This window comes from Panthera pardus, unplaced genomic scaffold, assembly GCF_024362965.1.
Source record: "Panthera pardus isolate Hobbes unplaced genomic scaffold, ASM2436296v1 HiC_scaffold_8, whole genome shotgun sequence".
NCBI lineage: Eukaryota > Metazoa > Chordata > Mammalia > Carnivora > Felidae > Panthera > Panthera pardus.
The window spans coordinates 150120334-150140142 of record NW_026527013.1 but is presented as its reverse complement, the minus strand read 5'-3'; the positions used below and the strand labels follow the sequence as shown (position 1 = coordinate 150140142).

General features: G+C 39.8%; 1 protein-coding gene across 4 annotated transcripts in view; it reads left to right on the top strand.

The window, feature by feature from the left end:
* The window catches only part of CNOT4 (CCR4-NOT transcription complex subunit 4), a 147084-nt gene extending 132086 nt beyond the window's left edge, over positions 1 to 14998 (top strand). For 2 of the 4 annotated variants that reach the window (XM_019452845.2, XM_019452844.2), the window contains exons 11-12: positions 12644 to 12856; positions 13580 to 14998. In XM_019452845.2, the coding sequence (XP_019308390.1) occupies positions 12644 to 12856; positions 13580 to 13881 (515 nt within the window). In that variant the 3' untranslated portion in view covers positions 13882 to 14998. The remainder of the gene's footprint in view (positions 1 to 12643; positions 12857 to 13579) is intronic. The other 2 variants (XM_019452847.2, XM_019452846.2) reach the window with 1 other exon arrangement.
* The last annotated feature ends 4811 nt before the right edge of the window (positions 14999 to 19809 follow it).

Sequence of the window (19809 nt, the reverse complement as noted above, 5' to 3'; positions counted from 1 at the left end):
TTAACAGTTTACAAAGTCCTTTTATAAAAATAATCTGTGGAGTGGGTATTACCTCCCTTTTGTAAATGAAGAAACTGAGGTTCAGAGTGGTTATCACTTGCAATTTGCCTGTCATATAATTGCTAATTTAGACATTGTACATCTATTTACATGGTCTTAATGTTACCATTTTAGAAAATCCATTACCCATTTGTCATATCAAATATGAGCCTATTGAGTAAAACCACTAGATCCTTTTTTCATACGTATGACTCGTTAGAGCTCTTTCATCCTGTACTTTCCTAATGCATTTGTAAAAATCTGGACGTACAGACCTATTAAATTTTGTGTTTAGATCTGGTGTAGTTAGAGTATACTCTTTGTGTATCACCATCTTACAGGTTTGTCTAATGAAGGAACTATGATTGTAAAGAGATAAATGTTATTGATAACATTATTAATAACATTTGTGTGAAGAATTTGATGATTTTTAATTGAATAGTTGTTTTATTACTGATTCTGCCATCTCTAGAATTTGCTTTCATTTGCATATTTAAATTAACTTTGTAGGTTTTGGTGAGCATGAAAAAAAGCATGGAATCAAAGATAAGGGAAGCAGTATCACAGAAACATTATTTTTAAAAAATTCTATTCAAATTCCAGTTAACATACAATGTAATAATAGTTTCAGGTATACAGTATAGTGATTCAACAATCCATACATACATTTCCATATGTCACCCAGTGCTTATTCCAAGTTCAGTCCCTAATCCCCATCACCTATTTAACAGCCCCCCCCCCCCCCGCCCCCACGTCTTTTCTGGTAACCGTCATTTTGTTCTCTATAGTTAAGAGTCTGTTTTCTTGGTTTGTCTCTCTTTTCTCTTTTTTTCCCTTTGTTCTTTTGTTTCTTAAATTCCACACATGAGTGAAATCATATGGTATTTGTCTTTCTCTAAGTCGCTTAGATTAATATTCTCAAGCTGCATCCATGTCTTTGCAAATGCCAAGGTTTCATCCAGCCATGTCTTTGCAAATGGCAAGATATCATTCTTTTTTTATGGCTGGGTATTATTCCATTGTGTGTGTGTGTGTGTACACGTGTACACAAACACACCACAACTTCTTCATCAATCTGTGGACACTGGGTTGGTTCCACATCTCTCCTATTGTATATAATGCTGCTATAAACATTGAGGTGCATGTGTCCCTTTGAATTAGTATTTTTGTATTCTTGGAGTAAATACCTAGCAGTGCAATCGCTGGATCATAAGGTACTTCTCTTTTTAAATTTCTCAGGAACCTCAATAATGTTTTACTCCATAACAGTGGCTACACCAGTTTGCATTCCCACCAACAGTGCAAAAGGGTTCCCCTTTCTCCACATCCTCGCCAACACCTGTTTTTTCTTATGTTTTTTATTTTAGCCATTCTGACAAGCGTGAGATGATATCTCATTGTAGTTTTGATTTTTGCATTTCCCTGATGATGAGTCATGTTGAGCATCTTTTCATGTGTCTGTTGGCCATTTGTATGTCTTCTTTGGAAAAATGTCTGTTGATGTTTTCTGCCCATTTTTTAATTGGATTATTTGTTTTGTATGTATTGAGTTGTATAAGTTCCTTATATATTTTAGATACTAACCCTTTATCAGATAGATATGTCATTTGCAATTATCTTCTCTCATTCCTTTTAGATTTTTAGTTTTGTTGATTATTTCCTTCACTAGGCAGAAGCTTTTTATTTTGATGTAGTTCCAATAGTTTATTTTTGCTTTTTTTCTCCTTGCTCAGGAGACATCCCCAGAAAGAAGTTGCTATAGTTGATGTCAAAAAAGCTGTTACTGCCTGTGTTCTCTCCTAGGATTTGTATGGTTTTAGGTCTCACAGTCTTTAATCCATTTTGAACTTGTTTTTGTTTTGGTGTAAGAAAGTGGTCCAGTTTCATTCTTTTGCATGTTGCTGTCCAGTTTTCCCAACACCATTTGTTGAAGAGACCATCTTTTTCCCATTGGATATTCTTTCAGTTTTGCCAAAGATTAATTGGCCATATAATTGTGGGTCCATTTCTGGGTTTTCTGTTCTGTTCCACTGGTCCATGTGCCTATTTTTGTGCTAGTACCATACTGTTTTGATTACTACAGCTTTGTATTATAACTTGAAAGTCCAGTATTGTGATGCCTCCAGCTTTGTTTTTTTCAAGATTGCTTTGGCTATTTTAGGTCTTTTGTGGTTTCATAAAAATGTTAGTTTGTTTGTTCTGGCTCTGTGAAAAATGCTGATGGTATTTTGATAGGGATTGCACTGAATGCTTTGGGTGGTATACTTTAACAATATTTGTTCTTCCAGTCCATGAGCATGGAATGTCTTTCCATTTCTTTGTGTCATCTTTATTTTCTTTGGTCAGCATTTTATAGTTTTCAGAGTACAGATCTTTCACCTTTTTGGTTAGGTTTATTCCTAGGTATCTTAACTGGTTTTGATGCAACTGTCAATGGAATAGCATCACAGAAACTTTTAGGCTGACACACAGTAGATTCTGTGAAAAGTCATCTAAACACTGCTGTTTCCCAGTGCTACACTTCACATCTTGTCGCAAAAGATTACCATCAGAAGACTTACCAGCAACTGCTAAATTCAAGATACATAATACTTAGGATATCCTAGAAAGCCCATCCAGAGAATAAATTATTTTGATATGATTGGATCTTTCTGGAAATGCATTTTGGCTCTCATCACTTTATTCCATTTGTTTTATGGAATTGATGTGTCAGTGGGACAGAGATACGGCTGGCTTTAAAGTCTTGAGTTTGGGCAGGCAGTAGAAGAAAGAGAACATGGGACAAAGAAGGAGGACATTTCCAGTGGAAAACAATTGTCAGGAGAAGCTGCCTCCACGACTACCTGTTCTGCTTCAAAATTAAAGTTTAACTTCCTGAGTATTTCAGTTGGAAGGGACCTAAGGTTCTAGCCAAAATGCTACATATTATTTTCCATGGAAAATGCCCCAAATGCAAGCTATAGAGGAGCAGTGCTTGTTAAACTGTTGATTTCTAAAGAAATCATCCAGCTCCTAATCTGTTTCAGAATTTTCCCAAGAACTAATCATAAGCATGTAGCTTCTAGAATCTGCCATCTTCTCCTTTTCAGGCACTTAACAGTGGTCTTGTGATCACATCTGTGAGGATTAATTCCCTGGAATAGAATTCATTTTGCACCTAAAGATTTTAAACTCATTTAAATTGAGTGAATGTGTTTTTGTTTTTTGTTTTTTGTTTTTCTACTGTCTTTGCATCTTTACTAACTTACAGTTCTCTTCACGTTGCTTAATCTGTCCTTTCTGGTTTGAGGATTGTGCTCTTTTTGTAAAGAAGATGGAAAAGAAGCAAAATAAGCTGGGACTGCATAGCTCTGCCTTCTCTTGGGGCTTAGCGTTGTGACATCAGGCTGAGCAGTGGCTTTTCCTACTTTTCTCCTGTTCCAAACTTAGCTTTTTCTTGCCTTCAGCATTTTCAACAAGCTTCAGATCATTACATATTCTGATTTTAGTCCTCAAGGATTGTGACACTCTTATATACAGGTAGGTTTTTTACCTCCATCCATCTTTTCTAAGCTTTATTTTCAAATCTACTTCCATGTGATTCTCCCAGTGCAACAGCTGGTTCCTTTAGATTTCTCCTCAATTTCTTTCCCTTATTAGAATCATTTATTCTTGCATAATCAGAAAGTCATATTTTGGCATCTTCTGTGGCCTGTGAATCACTGCCTCCTATAACCATGGGACCACCCTGAGCCATCCTTGGTTTTTTTTTTTTGTTTTTTGTTTTTTTTTTTTAAATACCTTTTTTGGAAAGCTGCCTTCTCCAAAAACCTGGAAGCAAATGTTCAGGGCTGTTCTGTTAGGAAACATTAAATACCTGTTGAGGTCCAAGTTCGGGAACTGTTCACTATATGCAAAGAGGGTTAAATCAAGTCCCCTTTCCTGGAGGAGCTCGTAGTGAATTAGAAGAAAGCCAGTACATAAACAAGTAATTGCAATGTACTGTGGTGATCGCAGAAATAGCCAGGATGCCTGCCATCCAGGAACTCAAGTCTAGTTATTCTCTTTTCTTGTTTCTGTAAATCCTAAAATTACGTCACAGACTCTTAGGCTTGTGTTACGTGCACAATAGCCAACTGGTTCTTTGATGGTCAGGAAGTCAGTTTTACTAGGATTATTTTCTTCTAGCAGATTCAGATCTCGGACGTGTTAGGGTAGTGTACACACCCCCATGTCTGTATAGTTTTGTCATTTGTCTTGGCGAAACCATATTCTGATGATCACTATACCCTCTCCTGGATGATAAGCCCTCTCGATCATCCTTGGGTCTCTTCACTGTGCTTCGTTCTTGGTGCTCAGTTTTGTGTTCACTTGACTGCTTTTCTTTACGCTTCCAATTTTCAGATTTTATAGATTTCTTATACTTGATTTCTGTCCCTCCCCATCCCTTAGCCCTGTTGCTTGTATGTCCTAGTTCACGTTCCATCTAATCCAGGCTGTAATGCTTCCAAGAATGTATTTATCTTTTGCATTAATTTTTAAGTGTATTTTTTTCTCATTCTCTATATAGCTTTCTATATAGAAATCTTTCCGTAAGTATTTTTCCATTTTTTACAAACAGATTCTTCTCCCTTCGATCCTTCCTAAGACAAACATCTGGATTTTTTTTGGTTCTCTTTAAATCATCCGATTCTCCCCTAAAACAGAGTTTCAGAACATTCTAGTAGAGAAAAAGTTACATACACATTGTGTAAAACACATCTACTTGTAGTTCGAAATGCTTCTACTGTATTTAGATCAGCTGCTCCTGCTACTCTCTGTTCTGTATGAATGCCCAGTCCTCTTCACTAGCAGCTTCTGTTGCCCTGAGCTTTTCGGCTCACCACCGTTTATCCTGCACTCAGAATGGCACAATAGTCCATTTTCTTCTTTATGCCCACAGGACTTTGTTCATACCAGAAGAGCATTTATTGTCATCCGAGCAACCCTTATTTAATCTTGGTGCATTGGATTTTAAAAAATGCACATGCCAGTGCACACACATCTCAAGCACTATTGAAAACATGTCATCATAGTGGCTCCTTTCCCTCAGTTTACATGCACAGAAGCCTTTTGGCCCCCCAAACCTAGCTGATTCCTGCTTTCAGAAAGATTTGCATCTATTTGGAGAGAATGATTTGATTCATAGCATTCTACAGATAAGAATTAAACAAGCTTTCTAGGGGAAAGTGATTTTTCAGCTCTTCTCAAGTTCGGTCTTTGATTCAGCAGATATCTTGAAGCACATCAGGTTTCTAAGACACTGAGCAACGTGATGAAGCGTGTATAAAATGTGCCCTTACGGGCCCTGCCGTAGACTTGAGAGGTGTGAGTACACGTAAGGGTGAACAGCAGCCACATTGGTGTCACAGCACAGTTTGCTGCCCAGTGAGTGTGATCCAGCCCGCGAGTGCTGTTCTCGAATGGTCTGAGCGGAAGAGAAAAGACTTAAACTTTTGGAAGATTGAGTAAAAATTAATTGAAGAGATCGGGAAAGCATTCTAGACCAGGAGAAAGGCACAAAGTAAAAGCAGAGTCCGGGAAGCCCAGGCCATCTTTAGCTGGCCCTCTCCTGTGTGTGTTATTTCTGCTTCCTTCTATTAGTAGTAATAAATTTTGGTTTTTGTATTATTACTTTTTTCAGGTTCTTCTGCCCTCAAGTTTTTTTCTTTTGAGTTCTTAGAATTTTTTCACTTAGTTTAATCTCTACCTTCAAATCTATTAAATCCTTTAGTTTTTTGTGCCCCAGAAAATCCACTCTGCAGTACTGGTCTGCCTTGCTTTATAATGAGCATAATCCTAGAAATTTGAGTGGCAGTTCTTTTTGTTTAAGTAGAATAGTATTTTTTCATAAACCTGAAAGAATTTATTCACAAAATAGTCATTTTCCCTGCAAATCTTAGTTAATAAATTGAAATGACTTCTGTGGCTCACCTAAAAAGTACAGCATGCTGATATGATAAAGCTCTCTTTCATGTTCTGGGAGGAGAAATTTTGTAGGCTCTTTAAAGTTTGGTTTAACACATAGGGCAAGCATAAGTCATTTATATTTGAGTTGCTTAGAGATATGTCGAAGCTGGAGAAAGTTTAGACTTTCTTAAAATCATGTACTGATGGAGACGCATTCCAAAACTGACGGGAAATAATATACGTAACAGGGTGAGGTGGGAGGGCTATAGAGAGGGGTAGAGTGCCTGAGACGGAGTGACTGTGTGTGTCCTTCTAAAAATGCATGAACATTTGAGAATCCAACTGGCAAGGAGTAACCACAGTGGGAACTGGATTTCAAATGTACAATCGCTTGTACCAAGAAAACTTTGTTTCACTAAGTAACCTAGCCACTGGAGGGAGCCTTTGACTTTAAACTATAGCGGACAGCAGTAAAAGAAAGGAAGATAAAAGCTTTTTAGGAAAACAAGATCAGGTTGCCAGTTGAGGCTTTGAGGAGTAACCAAAAGCTTTAAATAAAGCTGAAAAACTGAAGAGCAAAATAAACTGATGGGCATATCTGGGACTCTCAATGACTATTGCCCAGTTGGGGTGGGTTTGACCACTGATAGAAATTTAACTTGAAATTCAAGAGGTCTCTCGCCCTAGGGGTTGCAGGTAAGAATGGAGTAGCCTAAGGCCAAATATGCGGAGAGGCAGGCCTCCAAGAGGAGACAGAAAATCCTGACCTGGTGGTCCAGATTGTAGTAGAGGAAACAAATACTTGGGATGGCCTTTTGTTTTCAGGTTCCCTTGTGTGTTTTATCTCCTCATGTTGTCATTAGACACAGATCTTCTGTCTTCATGCTTAGCAGCAGGTACTGGTTTTCAAATGCAATCTTACATGGCACCCTAATATGTGAGATAGATAAAAGCAAGATGGGGAGATGGGGGGAGGACAGGTCGTCCTGGTCCCCTGTCCCCTCGACTTTCTCCACAGGGGCTCCTGAGATGGTTTTGCAGGCCGAAACCAATTTGGAAACCAGTCTTCGGGGTGAAGATTTTATGCAAACTTGAAAAACTCATTAGCTTGCCACCAGTGACAACTTACAAAGAGCAGATTTGCCCACAGTTTTGCTATCTGTAGCAAAGTTTTCAATTCATAATGATGAACACATTGCAGTGAAACTGAGGAACAGAAAGGAAAGAAACCCACTCAGCCACTATAATGCTGGGTGTTCTTGCCTAAGCTGTTAATCTTTTCCTGCTTTATGATTTTCTGTGAAAGATCTGATGTCAGAATACAGCTTAGTTTTATTTCATAATATGCTCGACCCTCAAATAACACAGGGGTTAGAGGCACTGACCACCCCCGTGCAGTTGAAAATCTGTGTATAACTTCAGACTCCCCCTCCCCAGACTCAGCTATTAATAGCCTCCTGTTGACCAGAAGCTTTACCAATAACACAGTCGATTAACACATATCTTGTTTGTTATATGTATTATCTATTGCTTTCTTACAGTAAAGCAAGCTAGAGAAAATAAAATGTTATTAAGGAAGTCCTAAGGAAGAGAAAATATATTTAATAGTGCTCTACTGAAAAAAAGTCCACATGTAAGTGAACCCGTGTGGGGTCAGGGTCAACCATGTAGCCATTGCTTATAAAACATGTCTCTTCTGTACATCCTAGTTAATGGTTGGACTAGTCTGGAGTTATGTAAAAATACCAAAGATGCTTTCGACCTGTTGTGGATGTTTCAGGCTCGGGGTGTCTATGTAGTAACAAAAACAGCTCCACACGTGCATGACTGCCCTTGTTCTTTCCCCCTAGACATTTCCATAAGTGTGCCTCACTGGCCTCTCTTTTTACTGAACTTGAGAGCATTTAATGGTCACGTACAACCCTGTGACATTTCTTCTGTTGCTCTTCCGGTGATGTTGAACTTTTCCCGTATTTGCATTGTCTCACTGTCTAGACTTTAAACTCCTTGAGAACAAGAGACAAGAGTTTTAAGTTGTTTGTTCTCCTTGCATACCGTACGCCGTCAGTAAATAGTTGCTTTGACTTCCGTCTTGGCAGTCTTAACACATACATGTTATAATCTTTGTTGTTGCCCCAAACTGGATTTGTCAACTTGCTTCGTGTGCTGTGATCAACTTGTTAGGGACTGGGTGTTAGGTAATCAGCAAGCTGGCTGAATTTTAAACATAATTTCTTCTTTCTGGTGTTCTGATCCACGGAAACAGTATACTGATACTCCTCACATCATGGCATATGAGAATGTAGTATGTGGCATCTTGAAGGTACTTTAAATTGTGTGTCTTTGAGTTCTATACTGAAAAATAAAACTACTGCAAACAATTTGAACTGCTTTCCTGCCCTCAAATTATTTAGTCCTGTAAATAGTGTTTTGTTGTACGTATTTGAAAATTATAATTAGTTTTTTTAATATTATAAAACATTTAAATGTTGTCAGCCATCCTTTAAAAATGTACGATTCTTCCCGGAGTAAATACTACAACTAATTAAATACAAGTCAGATAGTATCATTTCTAATATAAAATATGTTCACTAACTTGATTTTCATTGTACTTTCCTTGTGGAAAGTTTAAGGTACTTTCCCGTATCTCGACCTTGCAGTGTTTTGGTGAGAAGGCTTATCAGCTCAGTCGACTGACTACACAGTCCCTCTGTGGAGATGCTGGGTGTTATCCCTACGTTCTTGGAGGAGACTGTTTGCACAGAGCCAGTTTCTGGCAAGTGAGGAGTCCTCTGCCTTGTCTTTTTGGAAAGTTTACTGTCTATTCAGTATTGAGTACTAATAAAAAATAGTTGTTAGGCAAGTAATAGATGGGCTTCAGATTGCTTTCCCTTCTCTCATTTTGTCCCTACAAGAAACTAGGGCAGATATTATTCCTACTTATGAAATAGAGTCCTGGGATATTAAGATACTTATATGCCCAAGGTTGTATTAATTACCATGTAGAGCTGATAAATACAATCAGTCCATCTGTAGTCTTCAGCCCAGTATTGTTTTCCATTAGATCTACTGAGTTGTACATACTAAATTGCACCCCAGTGTGAAGTCCTATATCAATAAACAGAAATGAAGTTGCATCAAGTTGAGTCCACTGGTCAAAGTTCTGGTACTATTTTAAAGGGAAACATGTATTGAGTGGGATTTTTTCAGAGCCCTAGAAACTAAGGAACCAACTTCCTTTGTGTCATTGGTTCTCAACCAGGGACCATTTTGTTCCCCTAGGAGTCATTTGGCAATATTTGGAGATACTTTTTGTTGGCAGAACTGGGATGTATGGGCTCCTAGCATCTGGTGGGTAGAGGCCAGAGATGCTGCTATACATCCTGTAATGCATAGAACGACCCCGCTTAACAATTATGTAGTCCAAAATGTCTGTGGTGTTGAGGTGAATAACCCCTGCTATTGTATATTGCAAAGAATGGATTACCAGAGGCCCTTGTTGCCAGAACCAATTGGAGTCCAAGGCAGGGAGGGAGCGGGTTGGGGAAGGAGGTGATTTCAAGTATGGCTGGACTGAGAGAGCTATTTTGATGAAGTTAGGCTTTAGTTAGTTTCCCGTCCCTTGCCTGTTCTTTATGCCAACACTTGGCATAGCAACAGGGGAGAAAGCTGAAGAATATTTCTCTTCTAAGCTACTTGGGAGTCAGTGGTCCCATTCCAAGAGCTAAAGATGTCAGTCCGCTTCCCTGTGACACTTTGCAGCTTCACTGTGAACCAGTCGTGCATGCTGTCCAGGTCCTGAGATGCCTAGATACATGACTTTGTTTTTTGGCAAGATTGTAAGAATTATAAACTAGCTTATTTATTTCTCATGGTATCTTATAATCATAGTTCACCTGGGATGATATGAGTTTCTCACTGTTTCTATATCAGGTGGCAAATGTGAGTTTCTTTGGCCAACAGAGAGTTGACCCTTAAACATGTTACTTGGGGTTAGGGGCACCAACCCCCTGCATGGTTAAAAATCCACGTGTAACTTTTGACTCCCCAAAACTTTACTAATAGCCTGCTGTTTACCAGGATGCTTTACCAATAACATAAACAGACAACACATATTTTGTATGTTATATGTATTATATACCGTATTCTTATAATAAACTAAGCTAAAGAAAATGTTATTAAGAAAATCCTAAGGAAAAGAAAAATACATTTATAGGACTGTACTGTATTTATCCGAAAAAAGAATTGTGTGTAAGTGGACCCATGCAGCTCAAATCTGTGTTGTTCAAGGGTCCGCTGTACTCTTGCCTGATTTCATTAGTCTAAAATCAGGGAAACATGTTTTTTAAAGTAGACTTTATTTTTTGGAGCATTTTAAGTTTACAGCAAAACTGAATGGAAAATGCAAAGTTCCTGTGGGTCCCCTGCCCGTGAACAAATGTCTTTTGACTGGATTGCAATACTAATTTTCAAATAAACTTTATATAAATGCAGATATTATTCTGTTAATGCCAAGTTAGGGGTTCCTTGGTTCCACTTCTCACTAAATCTAAAGCAAAAGTAAGGAGAAAATTGGTATTAACTGAGTCATGGGTATTTTCTTTTTCTCTATTCAGTGGGAAAGAGGGTCTCAAATCATCTCTACAGTCTTCTTAATTGACTTTAGCTACCTAGGTCAAGAGCATTAGTCTTCCTCGGAATTTTTCCATGTGGTTATACATCATCTTTTTATATCAGGGGGATTTTATTTCCCTCCTAGGAAGCTTTCCTTGTTTAGAGTTCCGTTTCTGGTTAATTGAAAACCATTTTCAGTTATTCCGTCTGACGATTTGATCACTTTAAAGGTTAGAATGTGCCATAGTCAGCAAACCTTCCTGTACTGGAGAGTATTTTAGAACTTTGTTGCTTTGTTACTGTGAATTGCCTCATGCAGTTGGGAGTCAGGGTGAAAATGACTATTGCATTGTTGATTAGAAATCCCTCCCACCCCCAGCCTAGCTGCAAAGTCTACTCTGTTTATTCAGCCAAAATATTTCTCTATCCTGCTACTCATGGCCAGTGGATATACTATATCCACTTATTGCTGTGTTTTCGATTGTGCCTTTTTTAAGTCATGGGTCTTATAGATCCATTAAAAAAGGCAATTAATAGTCTATACGGTGTAGATCAAGAGAGAGAGAGAGAGCTTGGTGTTATTAAGAAAAAACAACTCGGGGTCTGGGTTCAAGTCTTTATTAGTTATGTGACGTTGAGCAAATTATTCTGGAGTGTGTTCATCTGTTAAATGGAGATTATTGTCCCCGTTCCGCCTACCTCACAACACGAGGGCCAAACGAAACAATAAATAAGTGTGAGAGAGCCTTGTAAATTGTACAGCTCGGTGCACGTGTAAAGATGCAAACAGGAGGCGCCTTAGGAAACTGCCTTGATTGTGAAATGAAAGTAGGTTTGAAGAATTTCTTTTCCCTTGTCTTGACTTGTCTGAATGGCGTAAATTGCCTTTTCTTCATCTTAGTAATTCAGGGATGACTTTTGTTGGGTTTGGTTGTAGTTTGTTTTTTTTTTTCTTTGTATGAATAAGGCCAGTAGGGTTAAATGCTTCACTTGCTGAAACATGATACATAGAACAGTAAATTGGTGCAAAGCAAAAGTATAAAAAGACAATTCTACATTCACCAAATAGCACAGACCACCTGCTAGAATCTCATCATCATCAGTGGAGATTGCTTACCAATTCTCTGCTCTTCTCAAAAACCTCAGTTGGTGGTTTGACCTACATTCCTGTTTTCAATTAAACCATTACCCTACCACCTACACTTCACCCATTCCCCTCCAACCGATGAGTTACCGTATGTGGATTCTGGATGGTCGTAGATCAAGTTTAGTTACGACTTATCAAAAGCCTTTTTACATTGATGTGTCTTGTCAAGGATGACACTATTCATAAGTAGAACCAGAGAACTGACTGTAGGACTCCAGGACTTGAGTTTTAAATGATCGGTAGAGCTGTTGGAATAGGGCAGGCAGGCTGTGCTGGAAATTATCCCATCTGAAAGGTAGCTTAGCCCCTGCCTACTCGGCCTTTATGACTAATGGAAAAATGCTCTTTTCAAATTCAAAAGCCTATTCATTACTGCCTTTCTCCTCTGAAATGCATTACCAGTTTTATCATCAGGAAGAACTTAATTATTTTTCCTTTTCTATTGGCTTATGTTTATTCTTCATAAAAATGACTTTTCTTCCACTTAACGGGCTCAGAAATAAGCTCCTATATTGAACTTTGCAGGCTTGATAGCATAAATCAGCTCAGCTGGCCAAATGCCTCACTACCTGAAACTTCATAAAGTGGCTGAAACTAAATTGTGCTCTGGAGCATTGAGTCTTTAAACCGGCTTAGTGATTTACAAACGCAAAATGGTGAAGAGCCTCTAAGAAGGACAAGACGCTCCCTCTCCTGATCCTTGAGCAAGTTCTTCCTCACTTATTTCAGGGGCTCTGAGCTCACGAGAGAAATCCTAACCCAAGTTTATCTTGCTAGGAAAATCCATCTTAAATGCTCAGTAAAGAAAGAATAATTCTTCTCCCGCTTAACCACGAAAGAACAACATCTGTTTCTAACGTCAGCTTTTTATTTTTTTTTTTTTATCTTTCATTTTTTTGTTGGTAAATCTCCCAGACAACAGCAGTTCTGTAGAGAGTTTAAATATGAAGGAATGGCAGGACGGGCTAAGGGCACTTCTACCCAACATTAACATCAACTTTGGTGGACTGCCCAATTCTTCCTCCCCCTCCAACGCCAACCACACTGCACCAACGTCCAACCCCGCCACCACCGACAGCCTGAGTTGGGACAGCCCTGGCAGCTGGACAGACCCAGCCATCATCACAGGTAACTTTCTCGCTCCTTCGGCTCCACTGACTGCCATCCATTTGGTTTTTAGCACAGATTAAACGCAGACAGAGGTCTCTTCAACATCGGCTTCTTTCCACAAAGCCACACGCGTGGGGTGGCCTGTGTCGTTCTCTGGGGTCCTGCAGTCTCGGTTAGCTGTGTTGGCCTCGTTGTATCAGAAGGCATTTGGTGCCTCGGTTGCTTCTCTGGGTGTAAGTGGTGCTAACGTCTGGCAGCACGTGCGCATGTTTCAAGAACATGTTTCAAAGAACAGAAGTGTCTGACTTACCCTTTGAAAGGAACATACTCCACTTTTGAAAATAAAGCTCTCTATTATAAGGCTATCTTGTTTACGTACCCCTGTTAGAGAAGGCGAAGCGCGATTGGGAGATGATGGCATACAATTCTGGGGGCTACTTTCCGCAGCTCTGCCTCTGTGACAGTGGGGGACGATGTCTGTGCCGCTGAAGAAGAGGCATGGGTTTCTCTAGCAATGAATCATGGTCCTTGTGGGCGGAGGATTCAAAAGACCATAAGATTAAAAAGGTCTCCTCCGGAAGGAGTTTAAGATTTGTAAGTTTTGTTTCTTTTTGGATAAACTAATCACCTGAGACATTTTTTGTTTGTTTGTTTGTTTGTTTGTTTGTTTGTTCGATGGGTTTCTTACTCCTGTTTCACAAACTCACCATTTCCCCCCTTGTTTTTCTGTTCTCTCCTTAGGTATTCCAGCAACTTCAGGAAACAGTTTAGACTCTCTTCAAGATGACAATCCTCCACACTGGCTAAAATCCCTTCAGGCCCTCACAGAGATGGACGGCCCCAGTGCTGCTCCGTCGCAGACCCACCACAGCGCCCCCTTCAGCACACAGATCCCTCTGCACAGAGCCAGTTGGAACCCCTACCCTCCTCCTTCAAACCCTTCCAGCTTCCACTCCCCACCCCCAGGCTTTCAGACAGCCTTCAGACCCCCCAGCAAAACCCCCACAGATTTACTACAGAGTTCAACACTGGACCGCCATTAGGGAAAGAGGAGAAACCATTAGAAAACGCAGGATTTGTCCCGCCCTGTTTTCTCCCTCTCGGCCCACACCCACAGCTCCCTTCTCATTCTTACGTTCTGAAGAATCCAGTTCCCGATCAACTTTTTTTTTTCTCCTCACCCCCAGATGCAATGCGATCACAGGGTCATTACCATCTCTTTTTTTTTAATTGTAAAAGTTTCTGTTGATCCAGCATTTGAGTGACACTGTTGAATGTTTCCTAAAAATGCCTTTTTAAGGAGGGACAAAAAAAAAAAAAAGAAATCAAAGGGCAGTCTCAATACTTAGAAAATTACTGTTTGTCTGTTGCGCATAATAATGACATAATCTGCTTAGCAGAAAATGACGATTAATCTTTAGGAAAGGTCAAGTAAATGCATTATCAACTGCAAAAGTTTTGAAAACCAGGTTAATTGAAATGAGATTGCTAAGTAAGTGCATGGGGGAAAGCAGTGGTCCTGACATCCATCTTGTATTCAGCTTATCACTATTGCAGGGAAAATGCTTTTAATTTAATTTAATTTTTAATTCTTCCGGCAAGTTGATGGAGAGGACTTGATTGTGTCGTTAAGCAAAAGAATTTATTGGAAGTTGATGGAAAGACAAATTGATCTGTAGCAGTAACTGGCCTATTGCTAAAGAGTTGATAAGGAGGGGAGAAGTGATTTTTTTTTTTAAAGGAGAAAAAAATTTTTGGCTTTAGATTTAAAGTAAATTCAAATGTTTTAAAGAAAAAAAGTATTCACAGATTTAATACCTATGCATAACATAAGAGCTGAAATATAAGTGATTTCTTCGGTCTTTCTCCTCTGTCAGAATCTTTTTTTCTTTTCCCTTAAAATTCGCCTGACTGGGGCACTCTGAGATAGCACTGCTCTGGGGCCATCTGATCACCATCAGGAGCAAATCTCTGACCTCCTTGCCTGCAGCTTTTACTTAACCCTGTAGTTTCTGGACGTTTGTGCAGTATTGAAAAGACAGGAGAAAAGAAAACAGAAACCTGGTTATAACCTGACGCTAAAACTAAAAACAAGGAAATGTACCTCTTTCTTCAGAATTAAAACTAAAATCTTAAATAAAACAGAAAACTTGATGATGACCCTTGGGTTGTTCTTGTTTTTGTTTTTCCATTTTCTTATATGTGAGCTTGAGACATTTTGCAATAGCAGTCGTCAGATGTTTTCGTTGCTCTCCCGTCGTCAATAATAGGAAAAATGGTACAGAAGAAGAGATTAGAAAAAGAATTCATCTTACCGTCGGTCTTTGCCATCTTTGAACATCAGCCCGTCTTGTCCTCAAGACTTCCTCTCCCGGTGGCTTTCGGTAGAAGATAACTTCCCTGTGCTATTGTACTATGCAGGCCAGACCTCACCCGAGAAGACTCGTGAGCCAGGCAGGAGCAGATGGGCTGATGATGTGCCGAGACGAGACGGTGGTTGGCTTGAGAGGCCTGGAGGGAGGAAGAGCCATTGTGCTGTGCAAGTAGCAGTTCCTTGTGTGAGCGCCATGATAGGAAAGAGATTGGGAGAACGCTGATGTAGACATCCCACAGACACCTCTTCTGTGACCAACCCATTCCAGGGAATACCCAACAATGGGGAGAGGGTCACATCGCTGACTAGCAGAGGGTGGGGGACAGAATGAAATGTTCCCTCCCAGGTTCTTAAGAATCTGCGTGGTTTGCATTTCCTGGCTTGGACTACATTGACAAGTCCAAAGATGGAGTTTGGGGATTTTCAGCACATGATTCATTAACGGAATCTTTGTCAAATGAATTAAGTAGGTCTTGTAAGTCATGCATTTCACATTGATTTCTTTTTCTTGCCTATACTTTGTACTTCAATTTGCTACCAAAAACCTAAATAAATAAATAAATACGTAAATAAGCAAAAAACACAAACACACACACACACAAAAACAATTTCCACACAGTTTTTGAAAAATGAACAGGATAATTTCAAGCGTCAACACAAAAACAGATGTGGACCAGATGAGTAGTAAATTGGTGTTTTTTTTTGTTTTTTTTTTCTTGAATCAAGATGTTACTCTGTTAGAGGACTAGAAACTGCAGACTCTCTATGTCCTGTGAACTTTGCTTCGGTCCCCTGAGTGATAGACCAACACACGGATACTATTCAGGTAGCAGTGAATTGTGATCAAGGCTTTTGGGGGAGGAGGGCTTGGATATTCCTATTCCTGAGAGAGGGGTATATCAATACAAACGTTGCTTTTTCTGTAAAAGAAGAGACATTCTACCTTGCAATCTGTGCTGTGATTGATTGTATGTATGTTCAATGTATAGTCTTATACGTGAGACTATAAAACTTATTTAAAGAGTAATAAATAAAAGCCTGTGTGCCTCCCACCCAAATCAAACGTAAAACCAGCAGTATCTTGAGGACTCCTCTGGCCCTCTCCAGTTATGCTTCCTTATCTTTTTTCACCATCCACAAGTAACTATTCTGTTGATTTTTGTGTTAATCTTTATTTTCTTTGGAGTCTTGCCACTGACGTGTGTATCCCTGAAGAATACATTGTTTGGGTTTTAAGAGCTGAGTAGTAAACCAAAATCTAGCTAGCTGTGTAAGAATAGGGCAGTACGGTCACTATTACATCAAGGCTTTAAGGAGAATAGATAAACTAAACATTCTCTGGGTCATAGTCTGGCTTTAGCTTCACTGATAACTTATAAAAGCCATTTCTGGGGAAGACTGTGCAAGTTCACAAATGAATCCTGGAAAACAGGGTCCACTGCGGGCAAGGTGTCCAGCAGGGCTGTTTGGGGACTCCAGTCCTGGATGCCTGGCAGAGACGTGGTCTGGAGAAGTAGTCTGCTGTCTCTTTTCTGTGTCTAAGCTCACCATGGCTTCCCTCCAGTCCTCTGAAGGAGCCAAAGTGTAACCCGTGGGATGGGGTGTTTAACATAGGCTGATCAATTCACCCTCCAGGGCATGGTGGAGAGAGCAGAAATTTATTAGGTTTGGTCAAAATCAGATAAGTACGAAAAAGAACCTGAACCAAACTGACTTAGGCAGTCTTTTGGTATAAGAGCAGTGGGAGTCTTGGTGTCACCAACCCTCAGGTTGTCTCTCCTGGGTCAGATCTGGTGCACAGCTGCCGTTCCTGGCATTTCCTTTCACCGCTCTCCTTTCGTGCGTGTTTCCCCACCCCATATTCCTCCTATATGTTATATCCTAGTTTTGTGGGGGTTTTTTTTAATTCTCCAATTTTGTTGGAGTGACATTCTCCACTAACTTCTTGAGAAAGGTGTGTGGGAGATAAACGGTAGTAATTTGCGTACCTGGAAGGGAAATACTCTCAGTTGATAGTTTGATGGATATAGGATTCTAAATTATGATATTTTTTCTTTTAGAAATTTTTTTTTAATGTTAGAGAGAGAGAGCTCAAGCAGGCGAGGGGCAGAGAGAGAGGGAGACACAGAATCTGAAGCAGGCTCCGGGCTCTGAGCTGTCAGCACAGAGCCAGCCCAATGTGGGGCTTGAACCCATAAGCTGTGAGATCATGACCTGCATTGAAATCGGATGCTTAACCAACTGAACTACACAGGCACCCATGGAATTTTAAAGGCATTAGTCTACTGTCTTGTTTCCAGTATTGCATGTTGATCCTTTATGTGTAGTCTTTTTTTGTCCCTCTGTGGGAACTTAAAAAACTAGTGTTCTGGAATTTCTCAATGATGTTCCTTTGTATGACTCAATTTTAATTCATTGTGTTGCACACAATTGGGTACACGGTAGATTTTTAAGACCTGGTGACTCCTGTCCTTCAGTTCTGGGAAATTTTCTTGACTTATTTCACTAGCAAGTTTCTTGCTATTATTTTCTCTGTTCTCCCCTTTTAGAAATCCTGTCTTTCAAATATCAGGCCTTCTGGATTTTCCTTTTGCTTTTCTTTTTCCCAATTTTCCATCTGTGTCTTTGCTCTTCTTTCTAGGAAGTTTTATTTTAGTGTTATTGTTTATATTTGTAGTTTTATTCTCCTTGGGTTGTTTCTGTTTCTCTAAGTTGGTTTTACCTGTTTGCTTTGATCTCTTTCATATTAAAGACTTCTCAGATCCTTGATCACCCGCTTGTGAATAAGACCATAAAAAGCTGATAGAAAGGTTTGGAAGGATGAAGCTTTGCTAGCTTTGAACTTCACTATTGGAAGATGTAGATGGGCTCTGTGTTGGGGAACCCCTTGTGTCAATGTCTTTAGGCCTTTTCTTTGGGGCTGGTCTGTTCTGTAGAGAAGAATTGTAAGATGGCTGGCTTACAGGGTAAGGGTCTGACTGCCAGAACTATACTGGTAGTCTCTGTATTCATTATGCATCTATTTACTTAATCCCTGTCTTGAGGTCTTTCCTTTCTGGGGATTAAGTCTGCAGACATCTGCCCACTTAGGAGACATGTGGTTGCACCATGGTGTTGAGTGGGGAATGAAAGTAGGGAACTAACTTCTTACCATAGTCTTCTCAGTAGTCTTTATTTAAAAAAAAAAAAATTGTTTATTTTTGAGAGAGAGCGTGAGCGAGGGAGAGGCAGCGAGAGAGGGAGACACAAAATCCAAAGAAGGCTCCAGACTCCGGGCTGTCAGCACAGAGCCCGCACGGGGCTGGAACCCACGAACTGTGAGATCATGACCTGAGCCGAAGTTGGATGCTTAACTGACTGAGCCACCCAGGCGCCCCTCAGTAGCCTTTATTTTGTCTGCACCCAGCACATTTTATCCTTGGTTCCAGGGGTACCTGGCACTGTCGGCTTCTGTGTTCTTGAAGATTCTGTGGCGGAAAGTGGTTGGGATCTCAGCTTTCCCCACTGCTGGCTTGAGCTTTGTCAAAGCAGCTGAGTTCACTCAACCGTCTACTTTGTAGGTTGTCCGTTTTGTTCTGTTGTCTCCTCTCCTGTTCTCATATTTTTTTCTGTATTCTAATTTCAGTAGACCTTTAGGAGGAAATGAAGTTAAATATGTAGGTTTAATCTACATATTCACCTGCCCACACACTTGTTTTGTTTACCTTCAAGTGGTTTCTCTCTTTTAAACATCCTTTTTCCAGTGAAGCTCTTTTGGTTTATAGTCAATAGTTTACTTTCCAAAAGTTCATCATACAGGGGATTACTGAGATGGTTAAAATTTTAGTCTGAATGTCAAAAGGCAAGTTTTACCGCAGCTTGAGGGGGACAGTGTTGCAAGTCATGGATGTAGGTCATTTTCTGGGCGACAGTGAATGAGGATGATTCTACAAATTGCAGCGGAGAAACGGATACCCTATCCTTAACTGTACACGAATTGTACTTTGTGAGTAGGTAATACATGTCAACAATGTCTTTCCACAAGGATTTTATCCTTTAGAGGGTGAAAATCATTATTCAATTGGGGGTAACCCAAATAAGTTGGGAAAGAACATTAATATTGGCTCAGATGTGAAGGGCACAACTGATAAGGAAGAATTGGCCAATTCCCATTTGATCCGTCCCTGCGGGAAACTGAGCATAGTAGGCCGATGTGTGTAAGTAGAGTGGCACCTCCTTCCACAGCATCCCTTCATAATCGCAGGAAGTAGGTGTACAAGAGCAATAGAAACTAGGCTAAATAGAATTTGTGTGGGGGGAGCTGGGTGATTTAAAAACTCTAAGGCTTATAAATGAGAGCATTTAAAGAGAAATAATGATCTGCAGCCTTCTTACTTTCGCCTTCACTATTTGTAAGACTAAAATACTGTGATTAAAATGCCATGCCTATTACATACAGTCTAGAAGATTTTTTTAAATTTTGTTCCAGGAGCATGAATTCCTCAGCTTTTATCAGTCTCTATAATATGCAAAAAGCAGATAAATAAGCCCAAAGAAGTTGGGTTTTTGTCCTGGGTCACAGATTTAATAGCAGAGCTAGGACTAGTTATCACCCATT